The 22,551-nt window shown below is 45.7% G+C and overlaps 5 protein-coding genes across 5 annotated transcripts; 2 read left to right on the forward strand and 3 right to left on the reverse strand.

Moving 5' to 3' along the window:
* Positions 1-6,281: 6,281 nt before the first annotated feature.
* PADG_02029 (uncharacterized protein) lies at positions 6,282-7,730 on the forward strand (the record flags this gene model as incomplete). Its single annotated transcript, XM_010759374.1, has 1 exon — positions 6,282-7,730. The coding sequence occupies one exon, from the start codon at positions 6,282-6,284 to the stop codon at positions 7,728-7,730; it is 1,449 nt and encodes a 482-aa protein (XP_010757676.1).
* Positions 7,731-9,699: 1,969 nt separating this feature from the next.
* On the reverse strand, positions 9,700-11,323 carry PADG_02030 (uncharacterized protein; the record flags this gene model as incomplete). Its single annotated transcript, XM_010759375.1, has 2 exons — positions 9,700-10,240; positions 10,332-11,323. 2 exons carry the CDS (start codon positions 11,321-11,323, stop codon positions 9,700-9,702), a joined length of 1,533 nt encoding a protein of 510 aa, XP_010757677.1.
* Positions 11,324-11,929: 606 nt separating this feature from the next.
* PADG_02031 (ATP-binding cassette permease MDL1) lies at positions 11,930-14,553 on the forward strand (the record flags this gene model as incomplete). The annotated part of the gene is made up of 3 exons (XM_010759376.1): positions 11,930-13,171; positions 13,242-13,877; positions 13,954-14,553. The coding sequence occupies 3 exons, from the start codon at positions 11,930-11,932 to the stop codon at positions 14,551-14,553; spliced, it is 2,478 nt and encodes an 825-aa protein (XP_010757678.1).
* A 1,390-nt stretch (positions 14,554-15,943) lies between these two features.
* Positions 15,944-17,146, reverse strand: PADG_02032 (nucleoside transmembrane transporter FUN26; the record flags this gene model as incomplete). Its single annotated transcript, XM_010758869.1, has 2 exons — positions 15,944-16,805; positions 16,941-17,146. 2 exons carry the CDS (start codon positions 17,144-17,146, stop codon positions 15,944-15,946), a joined length of 1,068 nt encoding a protein of 355 aa, XP_010757171.1.
* Positions 17,147-19,135: 1,989 nt separating this feature from the next.
* Positions 19,136-22,036, reverse strand: PADG_02034 (uncharacterized protein; the record flags this gene model as incomplete). Its single annotated transcript, XM_010758870.1, has 3 exons — positions 19,136-21,587; positions 21,709-21,763; positions 21,889-22,036. The coding sequence occupies 3 exons, from the start codon at positions 22,034-22,036 to the stop codon at positions 19,136-19,138; spliced, it is 2,655 nt and encodes an 884-aa protein (XP_010757172.1).
* Between the last annotated feature and the right edge of the window lie 515 nt (positions 22,037-22,551).

Here is a 22,551-nt window from a genome sequence, read left to right on the forward strand (position 1 = left end):
ACACACACACACACACACACACACACACACACACACACACACACACACACGCACACGCACGCATGCACGCACACACACACGGGCTGTATGTCCTAGAGTACCACATAGACTACATCGTTGTATAGCTCGCTTTCATGATTGAGGATTGAAAGTCTCAACTATTCCTTCCGGCTCTTGATTACTTCTCTGTGCACGATTCACACTTAAAATGCGTATATAAGTACGACTCTTTTCACACTTTCTCTTTTGTTTCTCATTAGCAGCTCTTAATTCCTTGCTTTCTTCTGTCAAAAGAGCAGCACTATGCATTGCAAGTTAGCACCCTTTTAACCAACTGGTTCAGAGCTAGATTGGTAGGTGTGAGTGAGGTCTTTGTCTAGTGGCTGATGTACTTCTTGATTGTATTAGTCTGGTGCTCCAGTTAAGTAGCATTCTGGGGTGATATAAGCACCTAGGAGGTCTGCGAGCTATGAGATGATCCCGGGGGGAGGGGGGTAGAGGGTTAGTAGTTCGCATCTGAGTCTTAAGATGTAACAGCTAACATCCAACGACTGTAGAAGATGCGAGAAGTAAGATGGCATGTAAAGTGAAATAATCTTGTTCTCAGTACAAAGCTTGTTAAATTCAGCAGTACTATGATTTTCATGTCCATCAAGAATCAAGAATTAAGAATCAATATTGTCAACTGTACACGTCTAAGTATCTCTGTTAAATACCTCTTTAAGTTATTTTAGTTCCAGCTTATCATTTGTTCAGCCATTCTCACTAACTTCAATTACTCAGTCATGTAGTAATATTACATTTTCATATCAGCAACTCTGATGCATCTTGTCTTTGAAGATGATCATTGATGATAATATTCAATCAGATGTATTAATTTCTTCAATAATAATAATAATATATTCTCAATTTTCTAACCAGATAAGATTTGAATCACCAATCTTTTTAAACCCAGCAACTACTCTTAGTGTTTCAATAACATATTTCTGAAACACAATCTTATCAACGTTATATATCCTCCTTCTCTACTATCTCATACTTGGCAATAACATTCTCCACAAGTCAAAATCATTCATAAATAACTCTTGAATTCCCACATAAGGCTCACTGATAATCATACTTCTCGGAAAACTTAATTTTCAACTTATTATGTTAACTAATAAACCATTGAACTTAGGATTTACTAACTATAATTGAAATAGTTAAATCATCTCAACTGACAGAAAGAATATTAGCCATTTCTCACATAGCATCAACTCAAGCAGAGCTGACCTTATTCATCCATGGATAATATATGTTGGACAAGGACTGACTCCTCTGTAAAGCTCAATTTCTGAGTTTTAGACAAAGATTCACATTGTGAAACACAGCCATTAATCTGATGAGTAAGAATAGAATGAGAAACATCATACGGTTTAGCAGCTGCTCAGATACTTGAAATTTGACCTGATTTAAATGCCTGGACAGTCAGTAAAATTCTTCCTTCCTGACAGGAAGCTTCATCTCATGCGGTTGACATTTGTAGCAAGGACAACACATCGCGTCTTAGAGAGTAGCTCGCTGGCTGGTGTGGCTCACTTACTGTGAACTAACTAGTTAGTTAACATTGGGAATCAGGTTATGTAATCAACCCCTGAGCGAGCAGCCAAATCTCCGGATTCCAACCGGCTGAATTTTAACCTGAAATATCTCGAACAACCGTGAATTATATTACATTATTTTATTATTGTAGGATTATGTGTTCTTTTACATAGGAGTGCATTGCAATTGCTTCACTGTGGTGTTGTTCGTGAGCGTGGCATAGACCCTGAGGCCTTAGGGATGAGGAATTGAATGACTGGCTGTTTAACAGACGCAACAAACAGAATAATGATCTGTTGCAGCCTCTTCCCTGGATAGACCTCCCTTATGTTGAATTCAGCGCTTAGATCTTTGACTTTTAACTATGATGTATTTATAGATCTTGAAAATCTGATAGAGACCATTCACCAAGCTCTGAAAGAGACTTTCAAGGCTTTGTCTTATCAGATTTTTGACCTTATTTAACTGCCTATGCAACTGACAAGAGTTGTTAAATTAACAATTTGTGAGAGTAGAAGTTCAAAGCTGAATGAATATTTAGCTGTTAAATAACTTTACAGATTTTAGTTGACTTGTAGATTTTAGTTTTTATCAATATAAAGAAATAGAGACGAAATAATATAGAAAAAGAAAGAAAAATAATTAATCATATTCTCAATAAATAACACCAGCTAAAAGAGGCATTCTTATTTTAGCTAGATTAAAAACTCACAGAACTAGTTAACTAGCAGATGCTCCTTAGACTTGGTTAATGTATTTGAATTTATACATAAATTCACATCCCGAACTTAAAATCTATGGTTTAGAGTAGAGTATGGCACATCAAAAAGGTGTGCAATATATATATAGCTTTAGAAATGGAGGAAATTTATTCTGAGTTCAAATCTTTCCTCTATTTCTACGGAGTTTCTAGCATTTTTAATGCGAATTGGTGGCTTAATAGTATTATTATCTCCTATTCTGGCGACTTGCAATTTTTAGCGCAGTTACATTAGTGTATTTATTGACTATCAAGTTAGAATGAATGATTTGACCAATAAGCTCTCATACTAAAATATATGTAAGATTATTGGTTCAAACATCCCCACCCATTCGCGAAAACCATGTTGACCAACAACCCAACGCGTGCCAACGCGATTTATTGAAATATTTTCATGATTCTCAGCTTCACCCACCACCCACCCTGCAGCTGAGTATGAATACAAATATTTATACCATGGAATTACCTGTGAATTCTGAAGGTATTTCTCTTATTTTCAATTACTACTATGTTTAAACTAATCAATTCCTTTCTTAGAGCCTGAAATAATGCCTAGAAATCAAAAAAAAAAATGCAAGCAACCAGTTGAGGAAGTCATTGCAGATATTTCCTCTATTGAAAATATTCAGTTCACTCCCATGCAGCTTATATATCAACCCCCAGTTCTTAACCTCCCGGCGAACATTGATATAAAGGATCCATACACATTATTCACACTATTCATACAAGAGGCTGATATAGAGCTTATATCCAAATCTACAAATCTATACGCCAATATCCAGTTACCAAAAAAAACTCTCAATCCATGCTCGTGAATGAAAGCCAACTACTACCTCTGATATCAAGGTATTCCTTGGTATAATCATATATATGGGAATACATAAATCACCATCTGTTTCTCATTACTGGCAGTCAAGTAATGCCCAGGGTCCAATTTATACACCACCACATCATATGTCAATTAAACACTTCGAACAAATTAAACAGTTTATTCATATTTCAAATCCATATGCGGCAGAGGTTTCCTTCTACAGCAAGCTAGAGCCATTAATCCTGAACTTTCGTGCAGTGTGTAAGAAGTTATATACGCCGGGTTCAAATCTATCAATTGATGAGGTGATGATTTGGTTCTTTGGGAGGTCAAAACACACAGTGAAAATGCCCAACAAGCCCATTAAACGGGGATATAAGGTGTTTTCTCTAGCAGAACATGGATATCTATGGACTTTTTGCTTGTCAAGTCATCAACTGGGCATTGTGGGTATGTTCAAACACCCAGAGCTTACCAAGACCGGATCTCTTCTTATGGAAATGACAGAAGAACTACCATATCTTTCCCTGGAATCTTCATCTCATGCTCAATCAGAGAGAGAGTCAGTCAATAATAATGATGTCACTGGCTATGCAATTTATATGGACAACTACTTCACATTGATTGCTCTATTCAACTACCTTCAAGAATGTGGCTATGGTGCCTGTGGAACTACTCGGCCCGGTGGCCTTCCTCCTCTTCTTCAGGAAATGAAAGATCATGGTGCCTCCAGCAAGCTACCATATAATACTCTATGCTTCATACCAGAGAAGCAAGTTCTCTGTCTTGGATGGAAAGATAATAATGTGGTATTAGCACTGTCTATAATTCATTCACCAGACAGTTTTATTACTCGCAATTGAAAATGGCCAGGAATCACCTCTACGAATGGACCTCAAATTCACCGTATATTTGGCAATGACTCAGTGAAAAGCCTTGATATTCCTGTCATGATTGATGACTACAATCATTATATGAATGGAGTGGACCTTGCAAATCAGTATAGATTGGCATATGAGACTCATAGAATCACATATAGAAACTGGTTAGCAATTCTATATTGGATAATTGACCATGCAGTTGTCAATTCTTATATTCTCCATAAGATGAGGGCTTCTCACCCGCTAAGTCATGCTGCATTCCGTGAGAAGCTCTATCTTCAACTCTTTAAGTTCTCATCCACACTACCACCCGAACGATTGAATTCCACCCTAAAACATGAGCGAATTTCTCTTCCAACTATACGAACTTGTGCCTGGTGTCAATACAAAAAACAGCAGGGTCAGCGGAATTAAAAACGGCTTCCACAATCAATGCGTGGCTGTTCTACATGTCAAAATACCCACCTCTGCGTGAAAGGTCGATGCTGGGCAGAATTCCATTCAATTAAACTAAATGAGGGTTAGCTCAAATAGATTACATAGATTACACCAATACAGCTAAATACTGCGGATCCTGGTTTAGAATCAATTAGATCACTGTATTTAATACACTAATGTACACACTAAAAAACTGCGCTAAAAATTGCAAGTCGCCAGACGAGGAGATAATAAATATACAATGTAAACTTTATATATCTTTAAATATGGGTGTTGAAGTAGATGAGTTAGGAGATGAGAATATTTTTGGATTGGCTGCTCGCTTGCGGTGGATTAGTTAGTAACGCTATGTGGAGTCGCTGTCGCCAAGGCGTGTAACGTTGAACATCCATGCTTCCAACTTACGGCTGACGCTCACATTTGCACTTGAAGGGTCCATCATGCAGACACGAGATGAGGCCTAGAGCGCCCCTCTGAATCCATAATTCTGTTTCTCCATCAGGATAATGCCAAGGAAGTTTCAGGTTCAGCGCAGACTAAATGATCCTGGGATGGTTGGCTTTCAAGACCAGCCTAGTTACACATTCACTTGATCAATGCGCCCTAAGCTGACCGCATTGATCAGTGTGTATTAACTAAGACGTAAGAGTGATAAGTAAGCTGTTCGTGGCCTGAAGTACGATGAAGTGAGAGGATGTAATTAGGAGAAATTCTTTTGAAGTTGAGGAGGTTGAGAAACTTTTCCAAGGGTTGAGATAGGAGACGTTCTCAGACGTATGCGGTTAGCCCTTGTAGGGGCGGATCATTATTCAGTCAACCTTTGAACTGAGAGCAGGCTGGATAAACCCACGGAACGACAGGTGGATGGACCAGCAGAACCAGGAATCAAAATCAGGAACTGGGGTTAGGATCAGGATGAGAGACACCTACACTTGAGCAAGGATATTCGAGCCCTGTGCCTCAGAAACAGGTGACTTGGTGGGTTTTATAACCATCGTTCTCTGCTGGTGGCGCATAATGCCAGATGCAGCAACAAGCTACAACATTGCAGTGATTCACTAAAAACCAGGTATAGCCCCCGACAGCTGTGTAAGCTGTGTGGTGTCTCCTCGTCAGTCAACGACCATGCAAGGGCTGGGATTCCCATTCATGAACTGTCAGGTCCTGCCCTTGTTATTAACTGCGCGCTCCGTCAAACACACCTTGAATTTTGACCCTTGACTCCTTCAGCAACAATTCAAGTTCTGGCATGAACACAAGGATTTCCGCCTCCCACAAACAACCAATGGCATTTAGTCAACTCACGGTCAGACTAGCCCAAGGTTCTGTAGGGGCGATCGCATTGCATCCATGCCCGCCATCCATCAAAAAGACAAATTTTACAGAAGCCCAGATGCCTGACAGCTCCCGTACAATATCGGGAGAGCTGTAAATCAGGCTCTGAATATGAACACATATGTTGTTCATGTTTTCCTCGAATATATCAACCCATCTATTCCATTACACCAGCCGTACCCCACTACCCGCCGACATCTATGTTCAGCTGAAGTAAATAATGCCCGCATACCAAGGGGCGGTCTTGGTACCATTTCACGTGATCTACTAACGCCGCAACCAGTTTTTGTATCTTAACCGCGCCGCCTTGTTTTCACCAACCTCTCCTCTTCCTTCGCATGCCCCCTTTACCCCTTTTTCCTTTTGCCTTTTCCCTGCTCCCCTGTGGCCCTCAGCCCCGGCTGCCGGGACAATCTTTCCTTCAGCCGTCCTCCTTGACAGACGGAGGAATTCTCGCTCAGTCATCACATCAACAATGGTGCAAGGTCCGAGGTATCGGCGAACTTTCCTGCTGGTTCTTACCACCCTCTTCCTCTACTTCACCCTCCGCAGAACTGTCTTCTCCTCCTCCGCAGACAATGATTCCTCAGAATCAATACAAAATGGCATTCCGACCACCGCAAAACACGGCGAGTTTTGGGTGACCTTCCATGAGATCTTAAAGGCTGCTGAGCCGCACTGCAAGTCGCCTAAACGGATAGAAGACCATCCCGCCGCAATTGGCTTCAAGCCCGACCAGATAGACAATGTCACCTTACCGGAACATATTATTGTGGACAGGGAGGACAGGGCGATATTGAAGAAGGCCCACTTGCTATTTACCAGCTTTCTTTCAGACTCAACAGCGCCTAGACTGCAGTACACTCCGGGCACTAAGGGTATCGTGTCTACCGCAGGGGGGAAATATCTTCCCGTACTAGTAACCTCGCTGCATATGCTGCGGAAGACAGGCTCAGACTTGCCTGCTGAAATATTCGTGGCGGACAAAAGTGAATACGATGAATACGTCTGCGGCGTACTTCTGCCTTCAATGAACGCGAAATGCGTCATCCTGGCAGAAATCTTGGATTTCTCACCGTTAGACGAGGGTCTAAAGAAGTACCAATTCAAGATCTTCTCACTCCTTTTTTCCTCTTTCGAGCAGGTACTCTTCCTCGACGCGGATGCTTTCCCCATGCACAACCCAATCCACCTATTCAACTCAGATCCCTTCATTTCAACAGGCATGGTTACCTGGCCCGACTTCTGGCAGGTTACCTATCATCCTTCATTCTTCGAAGTCTCATCCCAAAAAGTCCCAACGGGATTTAGCCACGCATCCACAGAATCTGGCCAGGTCCTTGTATCCAAGAAATCCCACGCGAAAATGCTCCTGCTATCAGCTTATTACAACTTCTATGGCCCGTCGCATTACTATCTCTTACTATCTCAGGGTCACCCAGGTGAAGGAGACAAAGAAACTTTCATTGCCCCCGCCATGATCCTGAATCTCCCATTCTACGCCGTCTCCACCGGACCAGCTGTATTCGGCTACCGAAAACCCAACGGGGAATGGGAAGGCGGCGTGATCCTCCAAGTCAATCCGATATGGGACTTCAACATCCCGAAGGGCCAAGTCTACGGCTGGAGCGGCAAACCCAGCTCTCCTCCCGAATCATTCATCACTTGCCACGCCAACCTGCCAAAACTAGACCCAATGAGCGTCTTTGGTGAAAAAGGACTGGCGTGGGATGGTGAGGGCAAGCCGCAGCGAATGTGGGGTCCTGCACGCGAAATGATTGCCAAAGTCGGCTTTGATGTAGAGCGGAGACTTTGGGGGGAGTTGAGGACTACCGCTTGCGAGATGGAGGGCAAGTTCCAGCCTTGGAATGATAAGCCGAAGCTTTGCGAGAAGATCGGGCAGTTCATGGCGCAGATAGGATAAACAAAATCTTTGAATGGAATCCCATTATTACCTTTTGGATTTTCATTCTTTGTCTGTGATTTCTTCTTTTGCGCCCGGAAATAATGACTTAACATGACCATGTGTTGGCATCGAAGAGACGGGAAATTGTGCGTGGTTGGATTGGACTTTTGCGCAATGCTTCATTTTAATCAAGATCGCTGCAACCTTTGTCCGCAAAGCTGGGGAAAACTTATTGTTTCCCGTGTCCTGCAGATCCCTAGCGCTCTCCCGCATGGTCCCTATATTAGCCCACCATATACGATTGGCCTGACTGCGACAGGTATATATTGGTCAAACACGTCGGCTTTTGATAATGACTGAAAAAGGATGGTGATTTTGGGACGGATATGGACAATCCGGAAATCATTACCGCAACAATTCTTATTCCATTTTGAAAAGAGACGGGTCAAGATCACCAAACGTGCCTGCACAGAATGACTGGGGGACCTCCCATCCGGTATATGCGGAAGCGCAGAGAGTGACGGATACCTGCCATACAGACTTTCCTTCCTTTCCGCGTTGAAACGTTACGGTAAATGGGTGCGAAAAGTAGCATCCATGTTGTCATGTCCATCTGTTTCTTTTCCTTATTTCATTTTTCATTTTCCTTTTTCCTTTTTTTATTTTTTTATTTTTTATTTTTTTTTGGGGGGGGGAAGGGGTCTTGTTTTTCAGCAGCTTCATTGGCATGGCGTGTATAGAATTAGACAGCATTCTGCCTTCATCGGTTTATTTTATTTTTTATTTCTTAGCTTTTTCGGGCGGGCTCCGGAAGGTTCCTTGTTTTGCATTATTGAAGTTCTGACAACCGGACAATGTCAAATTTTACTCATTTCATTTCTCACTTTAGCAGTACTTTTATAGTTACCATATTCTTCCTTGTCATTATGCACTTTTATTTTTATTTTATTTTATTTTATTTTTATTTTATTTTATTTTATTTTTTCATTCTGTTCGGTTTTGGCGACTTTTATTTTATATTTTTGATGCGATGGAACTATAGAGATAGACAAGCTGTCTTCTCAAGGGCTTTTCACAGTTTTGTATTTACATTCTTGGGTATACCCTGGTGCTTTCGACCTGGCGGTTGATTGGTTTCTCTTTTATCTTTAAAAATTGCCTCTTGATATATACTTTTTACGGGCGGCATATGTTTCATCATAACCAGAGAGCGTCTCACATCCTCATGTGATGAATCGGCCTGTTTCTACTTTCAAAGTGATGTGATACTATATTGCACGTGCATTTATTTCACTTCATGCAGGGTATTATTATTTTATATTTTTTGCTCTCTTCAAGTGCTTTATTCCTACGATATGAAACAATATTTTATGACTAGATTTGCTCTCGCATTGGACTTTTTTGTATGTTTTGATTTCTTGTTTATTCGCTGAGTGCGAATTATCATCATGCAAATAGTTTATACGGACATGAGTAGTATGTATTGAACAACTGGATGTTGATGGGGGAAGTGAGAGCAGAGATATGTCATTAGTAGACCTAGTACACGATATTGGATGTAGATAACATGAGGGAACTCGCTATAGTTACTCATTTCATCAACTGATTTCCTTCAATTCTCTACTCTGGATGGCTTAGTAATTCTCCCCCGCGAACCGCGTCTCATTGTCCCTCCATAGCTTTAGAATTCTCCTCAAGGTATGCCTTTGCCGCTCCCACCTTTAATACCCCGAGGTATGAAACCCGAAAATATCTCGCAGAGCAAATCGCAGTAATCATCCCTCGTTCGCTCACCCAAAAAAAAAAAAAAAAAAAAAAAAAGGAAAAAGGAAAACCAAAATCTAGACAGAATGAAAAGGCTCAACTTCAAAGAAAATGGAACTCAATTCTTCAAACTCGATGAAATGAAGGCACTTCATATCATAGAAAAGAATGAAAATAAAGAAGATTGGACAATACAATTCTTCCACCAGCCCCACTGATCAGCTTACTCAGGGTCCCCAACAACCTCCCCCTTCTTCTCCACCTCCATCACCTTATCATCTTCTATCCCCCCCCTTTCCCACCCTTCCCGCTCATCTTGCCCCACTCCCTTCCCCCCCTCAATCTCACTCAACCACTTCTTCCCCTCCTCCGTCGTTGCATCCACAATCCCCTCCTCCACCGTTAAAATCTCACTAGACCCTAGCTTTTCCACAACATCTTCCGCCTCCTCTACATTCATCTTCCCAAGCACCTTGTTAACCTCATCGAGACTCTCAGACTTGAGCGCCTTCTGCAACTCCGGCGGGAACGCATTGAAGATCTCCAGCGCCTTAACGGACTCGGGATCCGTGCTTCCCGGCGTGGGGATTTTGATATTGAGTTTCGTATTCGGGTCGACGGCGTGGAGTTGGATTTGCTCGACTTCGGCAGGTCCTTCGGAGGAATTCTTAGCTAGTTCTGCAGCGCGGACTTTGATCTTGCCGTAGGTTTCGTTAACGTCGTTGTGGAATAGTGTTGAGGCTTGGTGATCTTTGGTTGTTATGCTGTTTCGGATGAGTTAGTTATCTTGACTCTGTAGATCTACATATGTATCTTACTGCAGATGTTATGGAAGAAGGCGCTTTTAAATCTTACCGCTTAAAGAAGAGACCCACCCCATCGCTGCCAAGGGAGCGGCAATACTGCAGCAGCAGGCCTTGATGGACGCATTGGCGTGCATATTCTTCCTTCCCTGACAGCTGGGCATCGAACGCTTCCATGAGTAATTCATCTGTCTTGTGTTCCGTGACGATTTCGGGGTGATCTCCTATGAACTGAAGGCAGGATCTGTAGTCTCCAAGTTTGATCATGGCGAATTGCTTAGCTAGTGGGGTGGCTTTGATGTCGTCATCATCCTCCTCGTCTTCGCCGTCCGCTTCCGCTCCAGAGGACACGGCCCCCACATCCCCGTTAGCAACGGCACCGGGGTTCAGCAATTCCACGGAAGGGGCGGTTTCCTTCTTTTTCTTCTTCTCTGATGGCGCAGGCTTAGGCTTGGATTTGTTGACAAATGAGCTATCGAAGCCGGTGTGTATGCTGTCACTAGTAATTTTGCTGGCCTCTTCTTTCTCTAGGGCATCCAGCTTCTCCAATAACTGCTGCTGCAGGTCCAGTACTCTATTCTTGTGTCCTTCCACTCCCTTGATGTATGCCTCGAATCGATTTTCCGGCTTCGATTCATTGAGTTCTTTCTTCACCTGGTCTACCAATGACCCCATCATCTGTGAATATTTCGGCTGCTCCTTTTCCTGCTGAAATACATCTTCTGGAGCCGGCGGTGGAGTATCTTCGCTAGGGTCTCCGGCAGACTCGATCAGGGCCTGGAAGACCAGTTCATCTGGTTCCCTGGAGCTGCCTTCATGTCTCTTAAGTGAGGCTATGAGGCCATCAATGCGTTTCAGCAGTCCATCATTTATGATGCGGGAGTATTTGAGAGTTTCGATTTCTTGGTGACGCTGAATGCGCTGCTGGTGGATCTGGTTCTGTTTTGCACGGATGAAAGATCGTTTGTCGACGTTGGGATGTACTTCTATATCGGAGTCGTCAGAGAGCTCGAGGGCGTCCCATTTGCTGTAGTCGAGTACCATGTTGGCTGGCAAAACGCAAGAAGCCAGACGGGGCACGGTTGGGGGAATATAGGGGCAAATTTTGTGGTTAATTGGGGCAAATAGAATAACAATGCAGCAGGGACAAGACCGAATAAAACAACAAGAAGCACGAAGAAGCAGCCGAGAGCAGTAAAATAAAATATAATATCAGACCAGTTAGCTATAACGAACTCAGTCTTGCAGTTTTTACTTTTACAGCGAGTTTGTTGTAGTTGTTAAGTTATCTCTCCCAACGGTCAGTGGCGCAGTTTTTATTTACTGTTCGCAAAAACCCTGAACCTGTTGAACAAACTATTCCCCGTGATTCGAATCTCTTCTCCGAACATCGCAACGTCTAAACCCAACCCGTCTACAAAGATTTTCTTGGTACTTCGACAAACAACCCCCCAAGCCGGATATTTAGGCCCCCTCTGGTATACAATTAATATTCCATATTATACATATTCTCAGTCTTGAGTTGGTGTTGCTCCTGGCCGTCACACCTTTGTCTAATATGGAACGCCCTGCCGTCTCTCTCTCTCGTTAGGTTCCCCACGTCGCTGATGGGTTAAATGAGTGGCTCGAAGTTTGGACAGCTCCTCGAAAATGCGCAGATCAGGGCTGCTTGCCGCCTTCATTCCACGAGCATCTTCACGTCGCATTGCTCAGTCGGGATCGCGATCGCTTCCTTTATTTAATGATACCTCCTTCCATGCCCAGAGACCATCGCTTGATGCAAACGGTGGCTTACGACGTCACCAGTCGATCACCCCCATCGTATCTCAACGACCAGACATCCTACGGCAGGCAGACATCCGAAAGTCATCTGCAACAAAATTTCATGTCACTGTTTCATCTATCGTGGGACCTGGTTGTCTTCAGCAGGTCCGATTCCTCTCCTCTACGACAGCACGGCAAAAAGTAGCCAAACCGGAGCCCCCGACGAAGCCGCAGACAGAGCTGGAGAAGAAACAAGAAGCCGCTCTAGAAGAGATACATAGAGGATTTGAGCGTACGGAGAAGGCATCACAAGCAGCGAAAATAAACCTTAGCGCAAGATTATCAAAGGATGCGGGCGGGAAGAGGCTCGGCTTTGGCGAGATATGGCGGTTGTTGAAAATTGCCCGTCCAGAGGCCAAAATCCTGTCCATAGCGCTACTCTGCTTGCTCATCTCGTCATCTATCACCATGTCAATTCCGTTTTCCATCGGCAAGATTCTCGATATCGCAACGCATAGCAGCCCTGAAGGTGGCAATGAATTGTTCGGCCTCACGCTCCCCGTCTTCTACAGTGTCCTGGCCGGTGTTCTTTTGCTGGGTGCTGCTGCAAACTGTGGTCGTATTATAATTCTACGGATTGTGGGGGAACGTATTGTTGCGCGACTAAGATCTAAGCTCTTCAGACGTACTTTTATGCAGGATGCCGAGTTTTTCGATGCCAACAGAGTCGGTGACTTGATTTCCCGGCTAAGCTCGGATACCATAATCGTCGGCAAAAGTATCACGCAGAATCTTTCAGATGGACTTAGGGCTGCTGTCAGTGGCGTTGCTGGGTTTGGTCTGATGGCCTTTGTCAGTCTTAAGCTGTCAAGCGTTCTCCTTTTGCTGCTACCCCCAGTGGCCCTTGGAGCGTTCCTTTACGGCAGAGCAATCAGAAATATTAGTCGCAAGATTCAGAAGAACCTGGGTAGCCTGACCAAAATCGCGGAGGAGCGTCTGGGAAATGTGAAGACAAGTCAGTCTTTTGCAGGAGAGATTTTGGAGGTCCATCGATATAATAGGCAAACCAGGAGGATTTTTGAGCTGGGAAAGAGAGAGTCTTTAGTTAGCGCAGCGTTCTTTAGCATCGTGAGTACTTCCAACCGCTAATTTTTCAATCAAATCTGGTATATGCTGACAGCTATTTGTATCTTTGCAGACCGGTTTGATGGGAAATATGATGATTTTGAGTTTGCTCTATGTTGGTGGTGGAATGGTTCAGTCCGGGGCCATTTCCATTGGAGACTTAACTTCATTCCTCATGTATGCAGCATACGCTGGATCAAGCATGTTTGGCTTGTCCAGCTTCTATTCGGAACTGATGAAGGGCGTTGGTGCTGCCAGTCGACTATTCGAGCTCCAAGACCGCCATCCCACTATTCCCCCTACCGTAGGAGATAAAGTGGTTTCTGCAAGGGGAGCGATCCGGTTCAAGAATTTGGATTTCAGTTATCCCACCAGACCCGCAGTGACTGTATTTAAAGACCTCGACTTTGAGATTCCGCAAGGAAGCAACGTTGCAATCGTCGGCCCCTCGGGAGGCGGTAAATCCACGATTGCCTCCTTGTTACTGCGCTTCTACAACCCTACCAGAGGCCAGATTATGATAGATGGGAAGGACATCTCCTCAATGAATGCGAAATCTCTACGAAGGAAAATCGGCGTCGTGGCGCAGGAGCCCGTACTCTTCTCTGGAACTATCGCTGAGAACATATCCTACGGCAAGCCCCATGCGACAAGGACGGAAATAATCGCAGCGGCGCGCAAGGCCAACTGTCAATTCATCAGTGACTTCGTAAGTGACATCTACCTTCCCCTCCAAGCATCCCACCTACCCGCTTTACTAATACAAGACTCGTTTCCCGATTCAGCCCGATGGCCTCGACACACACGTAGGCGCCCGCGGCGCTCAACTCTCCGGCGGCCAAAAGCAGCGAATCGCCATCGCCCGTGCCCTGATCAAAAACCCAGACATCCTCATCCTCGACGAAGCCACGTCCGCCCTCGATGCCGAATCCGAGACGCTGGTCAACAGCGCTCTTGCCGCATTACTCCGCGGCAATAATACGACAATCAGCATCGCCCACCGTCTCTCCACCATCAAGCGCTCCGACACCATCATCGTCCTCAGCGGTGACGGCCACGTTGCGGAGCAAGGTTCATATCTGGAACTGAGCGCGCGACCGGACGGTGCGTTTACGAAGCTTATGGAGTGGCAGATGAGCTCTGAGGGGGGGGCTGTGCAGTCGGTGGTTAGGGGACCGCCGTCTGAGAAGGAGGAGTTGCAGCAAATGCTGCAGGAAGGGGAGGAAGATTATGGAGAGTATGATGATGATGGTGATGTGGAGTTGGAGAAGGTTGCTGAGAGGAATGGTGTTGCGGAGGGACCTTCGAAGGAGAAATATGCGGTGGCTGTTGGCATAGAGGCCAGTATTGCTACTTCTAAGCAGCAGCCGTCCCAAGAAAAATAGAATGGTAAGCAAATGTGAATACTATTTGCTTGCTGTGTCACTTCCCTCCTCTTCGTTCCCCATCTCCTATCCTCTCCGTCCCAAAGATCGCGATCCTGTGGTCTCGTCCTTCAAGGCCTGAAGACCACAGATTCGTTTCTCCTTTATCCTCTGCCCATCTTACCTCGTCCTCCATCGCATAGGACTTTGCTAATCCATACCCTTGAGCTTTCTCTTTTTGTCTTTCTCACCCTCATCTATGGATGCATGATATTTGGCTTCTTACCGTGCTTCCTCATGCATTTGTATATTATATCTAGATATATACCCATATTCCCCAGCAACACCCACTCTACCACCCTAATATGCAACGAATACCATTCACCACCGACCGATTCTATGCTATCGTTATATGGCAGGTATCAAAACCTCCCGCCCAATGTGCTTGATTATTAACTCTACCCCTTCCCTCTTCTTCCCCTTCCACCTTGCCCTCCTCTCCCCTCTCGTCCTTATATTCCACTCCTTTCGACTTGTACGGGAATGTGGGATAAACTCAGTCGTTTATCATGAATTTCCCTTTTGTTTTATTCCATTACCAATTTCCCTTTCGTTATGAATTTGTTCTGAGCCACCTATACACCTGTATAGATAGAGAAATATGTATTTCTTAAGCCTAATAGACTTGAATTTTCGGCTTTGATATAAAATCAACCCTAATAATGATGGTGTTATTAATTGAATGTGCATATTCTTTAATTTATTTTCATGGTATATTCATGGGAATCATGTACCCCTGCTCTAGTCTAACAGAAGTCATCAAAGCAACCCTTGTGGATTCAGGGGTTGATATGAACGTTCTATACTTCAGCATCAATCATCCGAAACTTTCTGCTAGTTTGGGTGGGTATCAAGAAACAGAAACCGAAAACAACCCCAAAAAGGCAATAGCATAAGTCCAAGAATATAATCTTAGCCATGAAAACATAAATGACATCCCAGAAAAAGAATCCCCCTCTCCTCCCCTAAATACGTAGGTCACCGGTCTAATTAGCAACTAAAAAACTCAACAAACTCCCTGAGGTCAGCCCAGCCACCAGCATAAAACCCATAAACCCACCCGCAGCCTCCCTCTCCTCAACATCTACCCACTCCCCTGCGCCCATCATACATGACGCGCCAATATACCCATTCGACACACCGAAAAGAAACTGCACGATAACCAAGTAGAACAGGTCGCTGTTAATCCAGGCGCCACGCCCGTGTATATTACACATCATGTACAGTGAAATAAAGCCAATGCGGACGACGGAGAAGAGGAAGAGCAGGACTGGGCGGTGGTGTATGTTTATTTGCTGGATGAGGAGGATGAGGCGGCCCACGAGGTCGCCGGTGTTCCAGAATAAGATGGCTAGGGGGATGAAGATGGGAGATCGGAAGAGGAGGGGGAGGGGTTTGGTGGGTGTCGTGCCCGTGTTCGTGTCTCTGACGCTGCGGATCTGATTGGTGAAGACGGGATAGGCCATTGTGATTGCGTAACATAGGAAGACAGCCAGTGCCATCCAGCGGAGTTTTTGGAATAGGGTCCAGAGCGGGACTGAGTCCTTGGCTTTGTGGTGGTGGTGATATTTGTTGTAGAGAATTCGGGCTCTTCGTCAGTTGGTCCGATGGGGATGGCGGTTTTGAAGAGGGTTAACTTCTTTTGACGACGGTGGAGGTAGAGGAAGGCGGGGAAGGAGATGGCGGACACGAGGGTGGCGGTGATGAAGAATGCGAAAGCTGATTTGGATGATTTGTATTGCATCTCTTTGTCGCTCACGCCCTCACTTTTCTCCGACACAGCGATGACTGAGAGGATCTGGACTATACATGGTAGAACACCCGCCACGCCTTGTCCTGCCATGATGGCCTGTGTATATTCACTCCGTCCAAACCCAGATGCATATGCGAACAGCCCATTCTGATTATACCCTGTTGCAATACTGGCACCCAGAACCATCACGAGGAGGAAGGTGAAGTAGATGGGGACGGAGACGGAGCGGAATAAAATGGCGGACAGAGCCAACAGGGTGAAGATGACCATGTTGAGGATCAGAGATGAGGTGATACGCCGGGGATAGGAGGCATTCATCTGTAGTTTTGCCAGGACCAGGACTGCAGCTAGGTTGACGATGGAGGAAACGGACAAGATGCAGGATTGGAAGTTTGCCTTGACCCAAGGGTTGGATGCGAAGCGGAGCTGGAAGTATGGGGCTGCGGCCAAAAACATGTTCCTAAGGGTTCAGATATTAGTTTCTGACTTTCACATAAACATGCATATATAAAAATAACATATACACAAAGCTCTATGCAGCAGCAGAACTGTTGTCGCAGATCATTAAACAATCAACATTTGAAAGTGAACATACCAAGCCCAAAGCATATTCATTCCCATCCAGAAGAAGATGGAGTACTCCAGCCATGAGAAAGGTGAAGATGCGTAGTCCTCCAGCGGAAGCCCGCTGTCACTGCACGACACGCCATGGTCAATAACCTCATCATCCGCTTCATCCCGCAGTTGCTCGTAGGACTGCTGCCGCCGTTCAAGCAGGCCCCTCAGGCGGTTTTCCAGCATGGTTAGCTGGAGCAGGTGAAAGGGAACAGTCAAGCGAGTTGGCGGGAGGGCTGCGGGAGGGCGGCAGGTTAAAGCATTATCGCGAGGTTGAAAATGAAGAGGGATATATACGGGGCATATCGCTGGTGTTACCGTTATACCCCCGCCGTGAACACGAAGCGTCTATGGAGTAAATAACGGAGTAACATGAAGATGAGATCGATGTAGGTGGCCATTCCTAATTGGGGATAGCCCTCGAAGGGTTGTGCTTGCTCGTGTTACATGGTTGGGATTGATCTTATCAATCATCTCGAATCAGCTGCAGTTAGCTACATTTTAACCCGTATTTCAACATTCAAATCAATATCTACGAACTACGGAGGTCACTGGCATGCATCTTGAGGTAGAGATGTGGAAGAAGTAGCAAAGCAGAGCGTGAAGCGGATGGCATCTAACTCAAATTCCAATCATGCGAAACCTCGAAAACCATCGTGTGTGCCAGCCAGCCGAGACACTTCACTAACCACCTAATCTTTGCCGTCAGGTTCTGCGGTGAAGTCTGCATCCCAAAGCTTCCAAACGTCGGGATCTTATTCCCATCACCATCACCAGCTCCAATAAGAAAATGATGTGTGCAGAAAGGAAACGACCATCAGACCCAGGCTTCCTTGGGCCAACACGAATCACCTTCGTCTTCGACCTCGTGCGTCTAGTCACCCTTAATACCCCTCCTCGAACCTACCCCATGATTCTCTTTGTGGCGCAAGATCATGATCTAAGATGTCTCCCATCCTCAGCCTCTCTGATGGCTTAATTAGTTCATACTTTGGCATTAGCGAATTGTTTCATCTGCTATATTATCTGTTGATTCACTACTGACTGAGGAGATGGCCCGGGTGAAACATGGTGTTCAGGCATTCCTTCGTCAGAGGCCGATGACTGCAAAGGCGGTATGTCATTCTACAGGCAGTGCAGTGATAATGGCACTGGTATATGCAGTTATTCATGAGAAGATAATTTTCTTCTTGAATGAACTGAATTTGCAGGCAGGATGATTCCATCGGGCTGAAACATTCAAAGACCGCTGAAGATGGCCACCCGGCTAGCTGACCACTACCCCAGGCCTGATGGCAAAAGCATATCAAGGGAGATCATGGCATTCCCTGATGTGGTCCCCAATAGATATTATACTGTATATGTGCAGAACCCAGGGTGAAATTTGACAGTTCGCACCTCCAAAATGAATAAACGCAAAAGCTGCCCACCACCCATTATCCCCAATGAAGAAACGGGGGAAACAAAAAGGAACGTATCAACGTTGCAGCAAACATGAAAACAATAGGTCACATATCTAATCAGTATTATTCAGTCTCCATTAATATGGGCTGCCACGCTATGCTGCGTTTCGAAATCTGTGCCGGCATAGCGGGTGGGTGGGTTTCATCGACCAAACCATAGATCTGACACGATATCTTTCATCTTCTGCGTCACGGTCTGTCTTCCTAACCATCCCAACTTCCAGGCGCATGAAATGTTTCTTCATGCAAAGAAGTAATGGTCTTGCGTTGAGCGCGTGGACAGTTTCCGTTGGGCATCCATGGATTCTTACCATCGTCATACTGTGACCGGCTGGCCACACACGTGCACTTACAATGTTACTCAACGCAAGTTGTGAATTATAGGTCCATTTTCGTTAATCATAATTCGTGAGCTACGGAAAGGCAAACAATGTCCAAATTGAAAGGAGGGCACACGCTTTTCCAGATGAAATGTGCTAATGCTCTAATGATATTTGCCATCTATCAACGCCAGTGTTCTATGCAATCTCCCACATAAGGTGCTGGTCAGAAGATCTCGGCAGTTACATGTGTCCATCATTGTATCCAGAAAAAAATAATCATACGAATGTTCGACAGTGGTTTACCCTGTCCCCTATGTACGACTTCTCCAGCCAATCCCCCAAGCCCCCTCCCTTGCTTTTACTACCAAGAACCACAAAAATCTGCGTGATCAACAATCTGCATCAATCATATCCGCATACACATTCAGCGAACTCCCAATAACATCAACAATAGCCCAAGTCTGCGTCCCTCCGAAAATCTTCGCCCACACCCGCAGCACACCCGAATTTATCTGCTTGATCATCACGGCAGAATTCAGAGACTTGATCTCCAAGGGAGCAAATTCCGTTTCATCCAGCATCATTTTTACAAGTGCAGCTATCCGCCACTCATCCTCCGTCACCGGCGGATCTGGATGGGGAAGTGATAACGCTTCCAGCCACTTGCTGAGCAAACAGGCGCATTCCAGGGAACATAGAGAGTGCTGAATTGACCAGATGAATGACTGTGTTCGCGACATGAGTCGAATTCCGACTTTCACGGGGACACTCAGGTTGTGGACGGAATGCAGGACTGCTCGAATGAGATTCGGCGTGCGTTTGATGCGCGGGCTTGCAGCAAACGCTCTGGCGATCTGTACCGGATCGCGAGTATCCAGCGCCCGTCCGGGGCCTGTATCGACAATCAACCTAATATAGGCGAGTTGCAGAAGCGCAGTTGAGTTGAATGCCGTCGGCCCATTAGCACCCTGTGGATCGAGGTGTGATTCGACATGGCATTTCCAGCCTGTTTGCCAGTTACGCAGTGCGTTCTCGGTTGTTACTAGATCATCCGGTGCCACATCGTGATTGCCATCGAATCTACCCCCATAAAACTGACGGAGGAAATATATATGTTGGATTATCGCATGGATTAGAATGTAATTGCCCAGCGATGAATTGTGTTCCATGATGTCGTGCCCACCATGCGAGAACAAGCGGCTAACTGCTGTCTGGAAATCTATTTGAGGACCTCCAGCGTTCCCTCTCGCCTCCAGCCATTTCAGCCGGTTGGATGCATTGAACTCTACCGCGCTACAGGGAAGTTGAAGATTGAGTTCAGAATTCAGGATGAGGGATGGGATGTTATACACGATGCAGTGAAGGTTGAAGAAACAGTATACGGCGAATTTCGTCCGTTTTCTGGTTTCGATTTGGATCCACTCGTCCCATGAGATATCATCGGGCACGGGATGACTTCGGAGGCCATCGTCTCGGACAAGAGTAGAGAGCATGCTCTGGAGGGCCAGAGCTTCGCGCACTATTTCCCTATGCTTTGCCCACGTTGCTATTGCCATTAATATTAACAGCGCCTGCGTTGCTTGAATCAGATCTTCTCGGTCTGGTGCTACCAGTGGGGAAGGTTGCGATTTCGGAAGTAAGTTAGATGGTCCAGGCATGGATTGGGATCGATACGAACCGTGGGGAGTTGAAGCATCATCCATACCATGGGCTGAAGAAGCCAATTCTGACTTCGAGCGACGATTTAATGCCGCAAGTTTGGCCTCTCTACGCCTAATACGCTCCATCCCGATTCTCTTACTGGCATAAAACAACTCAATGGCTTTTTCGTCCTCGAAGCAGTACTGTGTCCCCAAGGCGGCCATGGCGAGAATGAGCTCTACAGAGCAACTACTGACGGACATTGTGGGGACATGCAAGAACGGGAAATGCTCGTGGAAACCATTTATATAGCCAGCGACGTAACGAGACAGTGCAAGACGGGAAGGTAGCTGAAACCCAGCAGGTATTACGGAGAAAAATTCACTTAATCTTGACTGAATATCTCGCATGCCATCAGGCGAAATCTCAGGCAACGGGGTCTTCGATGGAATGGTATGCCCAGTTTGACGCTTCAAGCTCTGTTCCTTAGGCAATGGAGGTGGAAGCCGTGGCCAGAACCAAGAAGGGGGGCAAATTTTGTCGGTCTGATCGGAATTCTGTTTGTAATGGGCTGCAGCTTGCCGTGGGAGACCTGCCCCAAGTTTTCCTGGATGGCCTGACAATTCCGGCGCAAAAAACAGGGTCGGCTGCTCCAATCTAACAATTGCTGCAAAATGGTGCGATGAGAGCACACCGTTATCCAGGACTAGCGCAAGCTCATCAAGGGAAGTCTCAAAGTCCACGTTAACATCACAGGAGTTGATAACCACAGACTGCTCTGGTGGCCTGGAGGCTGGCTCTTTTCTGAAGTTGTTGCTGGATTCAGCATTTTCTGGGGCAGTGATTGAATGCAAACAACGGTTCGTCTGTATGTTCGTGTCGGCGATTTGGTCAGGCATTTCGAGCGCTACATGCTCAGCGGCCATTGTCAGTGTGGCCAGAGAGTGTTTGCCAGCGTCGATGATTGCTTGCACGGAAATAGGTGGATCCACGTCACCAGCTGGATGCATTCGTATATCCCCATCCTCCCCTGATAGTGGAGGTTCAACGATCGGGGATGGGGGCGGGTATGGCGCAGGAGCGGAATGGGAGGCATTTAGCTTCCTGGCCGCTGACTTCCTCGTCTTGGGAGTGTGTGGGTTCTTTTTCCGAGACCCGTCTTTGTTGTGTGAAAGACGTTGGTGTCTGATCAAGAGATCACTACGTGAGTAAATAAATCAGCAAAAATCCGTGAGCAACTATAGATATTTATCCCTCCAAGATCTATCGGGAGTTCATCACCTAGCCCTAAGATTTCGATAGGTAGGGTATAAAAATTTACCTTCTGGTAAACCGGTGGTCACATAACTGACAGCAAAAGGGCTTTTCCTGGGTATCTAGATAACGAATACAGTTACAGTACAACAAAGTCAACTCAGTCTTCACATCCAGACAAAACACATAATACGAGCTATATTTATTATAGCTTGTATTGATTCTATAGAAAAGGCAGTGTACTCACGTATTCTCTCATGGCGCTGAAGATGCTCGAGTCGTGCAAAGCGCGTCTGACACCGCATGCATTGGAAGCGTTTAGGTTTCGTGCCCGTGTCGCGGGTTGCCTTCTCCCCTTGCGGCACCTCACAGCTGGCTACGGGAGAGTCAACCATGAAGACGGAGGATGATTCTATAAGTCACTTGGGGAAGCTTTGCTGGGGGGGGGGGAACTGAGATTGGGATATACAGGGGATGGAGAGGGGGGAGGGTTCACTAGCAGCAGCATACATTAGTTAGTTACTGCTACTTACTTGCTGCTAGATACTGAGAGGAAGAAGAAATCGCAGGGCAATGTCCAGCATTGCCCCATGTGTCTTCTCTCAAGCAGCCCGTGGAGTGATCGTTGCTGAGCTTGTTAAACCTGAGAATCTTCCTTCCACCAATGGCCGGCGTCCATCTCAAAGAGATGGGGGCGGGGGGGAGGGAGGTTGGGGGCAACTTTTGCGGGGAAGCGCGCTGCCTGCGTGGGATGTCACGTCACGTTATTTAGTTGCTGCAGCGTCCGGACACCAGATAACTAACTACTACATCTTTATAAAGAACTTCAGTTATTACAATCTTGATATTAATGGGGGGGGGGGGGGGGTTATTTTCTTTGTGATATATGATGATTTTCCCCTCTTGACTT

Source organism: Paracoccidioides brasiliensis (genome assembly GCF_000150735.1).
Source record: "Paracoccidioides brasiliensis Pb18 unplaced genomic scaffold supercont2.2, whole genome shotgun sequence".
NCBI lineage: Eukaryota > Fungi > Ascomycota > Eurotiomycetes > Onygenales > Ajellomycetaceae > Paracoccidioides > Paracoccidioides brasiliensis.